Here is an 8,049-nt window from a genome sequence, read left to right on the forward strand (position 1 = left end):
TGGAGGCAGTAGGGCAAGATGGAAACAGTAGGGAAAGATGGAGACAGTAGGGAAAGATGGAGACAGTAGGGAAAGATGGAGACAGTAGGGCAAGATGGGGACAGTAGGGCAAGATGGAGACAGTAGGGCAAGATGGAGACAGTAGGGCAAGATGGAGGCAGTAGGGAAAGATGGAAACAGTAGGGCAAGATGGAGGCAGTAGGGCAAGATGGAAACAGTAGGGAAAGATGGAGACAGTAGGGAAAGATGGAGGCAGTAGGGCAAAATGGGGACAGTAGGGAAAGATGGAGACAGTAGGGCAAGATGGGGACAGTAGGGCAAGATGGAGACAGTAGGGCAAGATGGAGACAGTAGGGCAAGATGGAGACAGTAGGGCAAGATGGAGGCAGTAGGGCAAGATGGAAACAGTAGGGAAAGATGGAGACAGTAGGGAAAGATGGAGACAGTAGGGCAAGATGGGGACAGTAGGGCAAGATGGAGACAGTGGGGCAAGGTGGAGACAGTAGGGCAAGATGGAGGCAGTAGGGAAAGATGGAAACAGTAGGGCAAGATGGAGACAGTAGGGCAAGATGGAGACAGTAGGGCAAGATGGAGACAGTAGGGCAAGATGGAGGCAGTAGGGAAAGATGGAAACAGTAGGGCAAGATGGAGACAGTAGGACAAGATGGAGACAGTAGGGCAAGATGGAGACAGCAGGGCAAGATGGAGGCAGTAGGGCAACAAGATGGTAGGATAAAATGAAAAGAGGGGGGCAGGATGGAGACTATTATTCTATGAATGTTTCAGAGCCCCATTACACAGACATTACTGCTCCATATCACTATTGGGCCCAGTTAGAAGGTTCTGATGAGACACCACAGCTTCTCTGAATGAAGATTCGCCCGTGTAACTTACCGCCCTCCCCGACACCAAACTTGGGAATAAATGTGCAGCAGGAATTCACACAGGAGAATAACAGTAACAATAAATAAATAACTTTCTTTCTGGTTGCCGGGTGTCACTGACCTTAGAAACCGGAGAGTCTATAACACGGCAACTAATTGTGATTTGCTGACCATGCCAGGGCTTCCAATGAATGGCAAGGGCGCCACCTACTGGGCATTTGCTGCTCCATCAGCCCCTGATCGCTGGATTCAACCTGCAAGGGGTGTAGGGAGCCCCCCGGCACACACAGATCCCACCATCCTGCTCATATCACAATATAACATGACATACAACACTAACTTGTTGAATAACGTTTGGTACGTGTGCGTCAGTACTGCAATTCCATACAATGTAAGTAACTACTGGCATAAAGCGCCATCATTCCCGAATCGATAATGGCGGCCACACAACTTCCCGAGCATTTCCGGAAGCTTCTGCTTCTCCTTGGTTACGGGGCTCCTTGCACATGCGCAGTGTGGGCTTGTAGCGGAAAGTGCCTTCCCACAGAGCGGGTAAGAGCGGGGTGTGAGGGTTGGTTGCGCTGGGGGTCAGTCCTGGGCAGTGCCCGGCCTCTCACAGGGTATTGGGGGATTACCCAGCCTGGGGCTGCGCTTACTCTCAGTGGGAAGCAGCCCTTGTGCTACAGAACTACAATTCCCAGAATTCCATACTATGTCCTTGGTGCTGTTGGGATGCTGGAAGTTGTAGTGTTATATTAGAATGGGGGGGGGGTTCCATTGTAGGAAATATATAGATCATTCTATTTACTCCCTGACTTCTATCTGCCCTTTTTGCCTTTACTCTCATACTGCCCCCCTCAATATTAGCCCCTCCCCCAGTACCTTAACCCCCTTTATGTGCTGTGGGGGCCACTAGTCACTGCCATGTAGTGTGGATATTTGGGTGGGTTTGTCAACCAATCACAGACCCTGCAGAGAGTAGCGCTAGAATTCAGCCAATCAGATTGTACAATGTGCCTCACACTTATCAATATGATTAATTGGGGGTCAGTGCGTTATGTGGGGGTCACACACAGGCAAATATGGGGCATTAGTAAGTGCAGTGTAACCATGTATATTCCTATAGAATCCCAGGACACTTCATTACCCCCTTTAATGAATGCCCCCGCTAAGTTGCTCCCGGCCACGCCCCAGAAAGCTTTGTCCAATCAGAGTCCTGTAACCCTGTTGTTTATATTGGTGCCCCATGGGGTTTAACCAGAACATTGGGAGCCAATCACAGAGGCACCTCTGATTCTGCCCTCCCTGCCTGCCATGTACAGTGCCAGCCTGTGCCCACCCTGTGCCCTCGCCGGGCACCACATGGAGCAGTGAGGGACCCCCAGGAGGCAGAGCCCAATAATGATCGACAGGAGGACACAGATACATACGGAGATCCTACATCTGACCTTGGAGATCATCTATTGGCTGACAGGAGAGGTGAGAGGGATGCTGGGAAGGGATAAAGTCACTTGTCAGGGGTATTTACAGGGTTAATGTAGGGTATTAAGTGCTGCCGGTTACAGTGGGGGAGTCTGTGACTGAGGGGGGATTCTCTCCAGAGCCGGGCTGAAAGGGTTAAGGTGGGAAATAGCAGTACTGGGGGGGGGGGGGTGTGAGTTATTCTTTGTTTAATGGGAAGCCATGATAAGGGGAGGGGCTCTTGGGTGAGTGTAGGAGGAGTCTGGCAGCAGTATGGCTGTAGGGGGTAGAGATGGGAGTTAGGGGGCAGTTAGTAGCAGGTTACAGTAGCCCAGTCGGGATAGGGTGAGAGCATGTAGGAGAGGTTTAGCTGTTGCTTGGGAAAGAAAGGGACAGATTTAGGCAATATTGTGTATGGAAAAGTGACAGGTTTTGACAGTGGTGTTAATATGGTCAGAGAGAGTGGGTGGAGTTAATAGGGTCAGAGAGTGGGAGGAGTTAATAGGGTCATAGAAGGAAATGGAGAAGGAGGAGTTAATATGGTCAGAGAAAGAGTGGGAGGAGTTAATAGGGTCAGAGAAAGTGGGGAGGGAGGAGCCAAAGACTCCCCCAGACAATGTGCCAAGCTGACAGGGTTAATGAGCCCCCCCATCAGGAGAGACAGGATTGGGGGAGGAGCAGGTTCATGTGGAAAGAAGATCAGTTGAGCGTTGGGTTCAGGTTGAGGGGCCGTTGGCTCATCCAGTTGGAGATGGCTAGGGGGCAGTTAGAGGTTTGCCAGGGGGCAGTTAGAGGTTTGCCAGGGGGCAGTTAGGGATCTGAGTGTCAGTTTCGTCTGTTAATGAAGGGGTCACCCTGGGACCATTTATCTCTGGCTCAACTGTAACTGTCCCACCCAGGGAGGGGAGGCTCAGTGATGAGTGGGGGGCACAGTCCCCCCTCCCCCTGGTGTGATGGTTCTTCTCATTGGGCAGGATTGTACAGTTGTACGGACCCCCGATGGTGCCTCGCCTGCCCGCAGCCCACCAGGGTTAAATCGGCTGACCAAGAGCCAATCAGCGGCAGGTTCATCAGTAGATACAGAGGGGAAGGTCTTGAAACTCGCCAACAGAATCCTCCGCCTTCTAACGGGAGAGGTAAGTGCCCGCCGCCATTTGTATAAAGTGATTTCCCAGCATCCCCAGTACTGACGGTGTGATTGTGTGGCAGGTTCCTGTGCGCTATGAAGATACCTCTGTACATTTCTCCGGGGAGGAGTGGGAGTACGTAGAGCGGCACAGGGAGCTGTACGAGGCCGTAACGCTGCACAGTCGCCACTCGGGCGCCTCTCGAGGTAAGTGCCACTTTCTGTGCCAATGCACTGCTTGTCAGTTGCTCTGCTCCGGTGCTGGCCAGCTTCTGTGGTACCTAGGGCCGCATAGGGCAGTTAGAGTATGGCACACACAGGCAGCATAGGGCAGGCAGAGTATGGAACACACAGGCAGCGTAGGGCAGGCAGAGTATGGCACACACGGGCAGGCAGAGTATGGCACACACAGGCAGGGTAGGGCAGGCAGAGTATGGCACACACAGGCAGCGTAGGGCAGGCAGAGTATGGCACACACGGGCAGGCAGAGTATGGCACACACAGGCAGGGTAGGGCAGGCAGAGTATGGCACACACAGGCAGCGTAGGGCAGGCAGAGTATGGCACACACGGGCAGCGTAGGGAAGGCAGAGTATGGCACACACAGGCAGCGTAGGGAAGGCAGAGTATGGCACACACGGGCAGCGTAGGGCAGGCAGAGTATGGCACACACGGGCAGCGTAGGGAAGGCAGAGTATGGCACACACAGGCAGCGTAGGGAAGGCAGAGTATGGCACACACAGGCAGGGTAGGGAAGGCAGAGTATGGCACACACAGGCAGCGTAGGGCAGGCAGAGTATGGCACACACAGGCAGGCAGAGTATGGCACACACAGGCAACGTAGGGCCCCTCAGATGACAACGTGTTCTGTGCTAGAGAATACTTCCCTGAAGGGAATATATATTCTGCATGTGTAAAATTGTGCTACTTTTCACAACAGATTTGGATCAGGCCACACCCAGTGAGTATGAGACGTCGGCAATGTCCCAGGCCCAGGACTGTAGAAGCAACAGAAGCGGCACAAAAACCAGGGAGGGATCCTGCTTGGCACCAATTAAACCTGAGAACAGCGACCTTCGGTACGAGGGGATATCCACTTCATCACTGGATTATAAACCTGTGGGACCCTCTGACTTACTGCAGGATAAACCAGACAGCAGCAGCTTTGCATACAAGGCGGTGGCTACTGGGGGGGCGCGGGATGAAACCAAAAACGATACAGGTGAGGTGGTCTCTGACATGGCACAGGGTAAAGCAGGGAGCGGTGGCATCAAATCCGAGGAGGAAAAACCAGAAATCAGTCCCCCCCCTATTGGCAAACACTCCAACCGGAAAAAACGAGCAAAGAGCTTGGGCCGGCGTGTAGGCGAGACTGCGGGCAAAGTGCCCCGGTGCCAAGGAGGGAACCAACATGCTGGTGAGACTGTGGGCAAAGTGCCCCGGTGCCAAGGAGGGAACCAACATGCTGGTGAGACTGTGGGCAAAGTGCCCCGGTGCCAAGGAGGCCACCAACATGCAGGAGAGACTGCGGGCAAAGTGCCCCGGTGCCAAGGAGGCCAACAACATGCAGGAGAGACTGCGGGCAAAGTGCCCCGGTGCCAAGGAGGGCAACACCATGCAGGAGAGACCGCGGGCAAAGTGCCCCGGTGCCAAGGAGGGCAACACCATGCAGGAGAGACTGCAGCCAAAGTGCCCCGGTGCCAAGGAGAGCACCACCATGCAGGAGAGACTGCGGGCAAAGTGTCCCGGTGCCAAGGAGGGCACCACCATGCAGGAGAGACTGCGGGCAAAGTGTCCCGGTGCCAAGGAGGGCACCACCATGCAGGAGAGACTGCAGCCAAAGTGCCCCGGTGCCAAGGAGGGAATCTCCTGCACTCAGACAGTTACACATTTACCAATCCGGCACAGTCAGCGCCCTTACCCTTTTACCCTGTGTTATATGTTATTAACAAGGGTATGGCTGTGCCAGCTCCCGTGGGCAGCGAGGATCCGTTCAGCTGCCCCGAGTGCCAGGCTTGTTTCACCACCGACTCGGATCTCAGCAAACACCAGTTTACCCACAAGCAGGACGAGCTGACGTGCGCCGACTGCGGGAAGCGCTTCTCCAACCGGTCCAGGTTCGTCCGGCACCAGCGGTACCACAAGCCGGAGAAATTTATCATTTGCGTCGAATGCGGGAAGAGTTTTTGGCACAAATCGAACCTGGCGGCGCATCAGCGAATTCACACAGGGGAGAAGCCCTTTACCTGTACGGACTGCGGGAAATCATTTGCCACAAATTCCCAGCTCCGCCGGCACCGGAGGATCCACACCGGGGAGAGGCCGTTTGCGTGTCTGGAGTGCGGCAAGTGTTTCACCACCAGCTCCAATCTGGTCGATCATCAGACCATTCATACGGGGCTGAAACCGTTCGCTTGTTCCGAATGTGGCAAATATTTCAGGTCCAAGCGGTATCTCTGTCGGCACTTACAGGCCCACGCCGAGAAACCGCCCGCGGTGTAAGGAAGGAAGTTCCGCACTGATTGGTTACTTTTGTTATTCATATGGCTCAGGGCCCCCCTGGCATTCCCAGTACCCAGAGGCACAAACAGCCCCCCAGCCCAATAAATAGTGAGTGTCTGTGGCACCTTACAGCCCCCCTGGCATTCCCAGTACCCAGAGGCACAAACAGCCCCCCCAGCCCAATAAATAGTGACTGTCTGTGGCACCTTACAGCCCCCCTGGCATTCCCAGTACCCAGAGGCACAAACAGCCCCCCCAGCCCAATAAATAGTGACTGTCTGTGGCACCTTACAGCCCCCCTGGCATTCCCAGTACCCAGAGGCACAAACAGCCCCCCCCCAGCCCAATAAATAGTGACTGTCTGTGGCACCTTACAGCCCCCCCGGCATTCCCAGTACCCAGAGGCACAAACAGCCCCCCCCCAGCCCAATAAATAGTGACTGTCTGTGGCACCTTACAGCCCCCCCGGCATTCCCAGTACCCAGAGGCACAAACAGCCCCCCCCAGCCCAATAAATAGTGACTGTCTGTGGCACCTTACAGCCCCCCTGGCATTCCCAGTACCCAGAGGCACAAACAGCCCCCCCAGCCCAATAAATAGTGACTGTCTGTGGCACCTTACAGCCCCCCTGGCATTCCCAGTACCCAGAGGCACAAACAGCCCCCCCAGCCCAATAAATAGTGACTGTCTGTGGCACCTTACAGCCCCCCTGGCATTCCCAGTACCCAGAGGCACAAACAGCCCCCCCCAGCCCAATAAATAGTGACTGTCTGTGGCACCTTACAGCCCCCCTGGCATTCCCAGTACCCAGAGGCACAAACAGCCCCCCAGTCCAATAAATAGTGACTGTCTGTGGCACCTTACAGCCCCCCTGGCATTCCCAGTACCCAGAGGCACAAACAGCCCCCCCAGCCCAATAAATAGTGACTGTCTGTGGCACCTTACAGCCCCCCTGGCATTCCCAGTACCCAGAGGCACAAACAGAACCCCCAGCCCAATAAATAGTGACTGTCTGTGGCACCTTACAGCCCCCCTGGCATTCCCAGTACCCAGAGGCACAAACAGCCCCCCCCCCCCAGCCCAATAAATAGTGACTGTCTGTGGCACCTTACAGCCCCCCTGGCATTCCCAGTACCCAGAGGCACAAACAGCCCCCCCCCAGCCCAATAAATAGTGACTGTCTGTGGCACCTTACAGCCCCCCTGGCATTCCCAGTACCCAGAGGCACAAACACCCCCCCCCAGCCCAATAAATAGTGACTGTCTGTGGCACCTTACAGCCCCCCTGGCATTCCCAGTACCCAGAGGCACAAACAGCCCCCCCCCCAGCCCAATAAATAGTGACTGTCTGTGGCACCTTACAGCCCCCCTGGCATTCCCAGTACCCAGAGGCACAAACAGCCCCCCCCCAGCCCAATAAATAGTGACTGTCTGTGGCACCTTACAGCCCCCCTGGCATTCCCAGTACCCAGAGGCACAAACAGAACCCCCAGCCCAATAAATAGCACTTACAACCCCCCCCTGGCATTTGCTACAACCCATAGAGTGCCAGTCCGGCCCTGGGTCAGGCTAAACCTACTTCCAGACAAGCAATAACTTCTGAACATCATCCCTGGCATCAATGAATAAACCTCATTTTTTTGTGTTTGGCATCCATGTTTTTTTGCTGTGAACCCTTAGGGGGTGCTGGGGGTAAGGGGGCTCGTAGAGTAAAGAGCCAGTAGAAGTTGCCCTATTGTAGCTGCCTCTACCAGCTTATTGGCCCATGGGTGGCCATACACAGGTCGATAAAAACTGCCTGATTGGCCCCTATATGCCTTGTTGGTAGTATAACGGTCCCGGGGGGGGGCTCCCATGTTCTTTAGTACAAAACAGAGAGGGTGTCCATGCCAACATGTGGGAAATGTTTGTAAGTAGCCGCTGCCATGTAAGGGCCACAGGGGCCCATTTTCCTTGCCAACCTTAGGGCACAGAAATGATTGGATATTGTCCCATTGCCTCTGAGGGCAAATAACCTCATCATTCTTTCCAAAGCCCCTGGGCAAGAAGCTAGAGCCCCTCGGGTTCCCATTAAAGCG

The 8,049-nt window shown here is 54.6% G+C and overlaps 1 protein-coding gene across 3 annotated transcripts; it reads left to right on the forward strand.

Annotated features, from left to right (window-relative positions):
- The first annotated feature begins 756 nt into the window (after window positions 1–756).
- Window positions 757–6,095, forward strand: LOC116408025 (zinc finger protein 45-like). Of its 3 annotated transcripts, XM_031894735.1 has the most exons (5): window positions 757–1,436; window positions 2,207–2,363; window positions 3,320–3,481; window positions 3,555–3,678; window positions 4,411–6,095. In XM_031894735.1, the coding sequence occupies exons 2-5, from the start codon at window positions 2,286–2,288 to the stop codon at window positions 5,970–5,972; spliced, it is 1,926 nt and encodes a 641-aa protein (XP_031750595.1). In that variant the 5' UTR covers window positions 757–1,436; window positions 2,207–2,285; the 3' UTR covers window positions 5,973–6,095. The 3 variants fall into 3 exon arrangements, with proteins under 3 accessions (XP_031750595.1, XP_031750594.1, XP_031750596.1); XM_031894734.1 differs by lacking the exon at window positions 757–1,436 and having other exon boundaries at window positions 1,447–2,363; XM_031894736.1 differs by lacking the exon at window positions 757–1,436 and having other exon boundaries at window positions 2,282–2,363; window positions 3,245–3,481.
- Window positions 6,096–8,049: the final 1,954 nt, after the last annotated feature.

The sequence above is a fragment of the Xenopus tropicalis genome, chromosome 10 (assembly GCF_000004195.4).
Source record: "Xenopus tropicalis strain Nigerian chromosome 10, UCB_Xtro_10.0, whole genome shotgun sequence".
Taxonomy (NCBI): Eukaryota; Metazoa; Chordata; class Amphibia; order Anura; family Pipidae; genus Xenopus; species Xenopus tropicalis.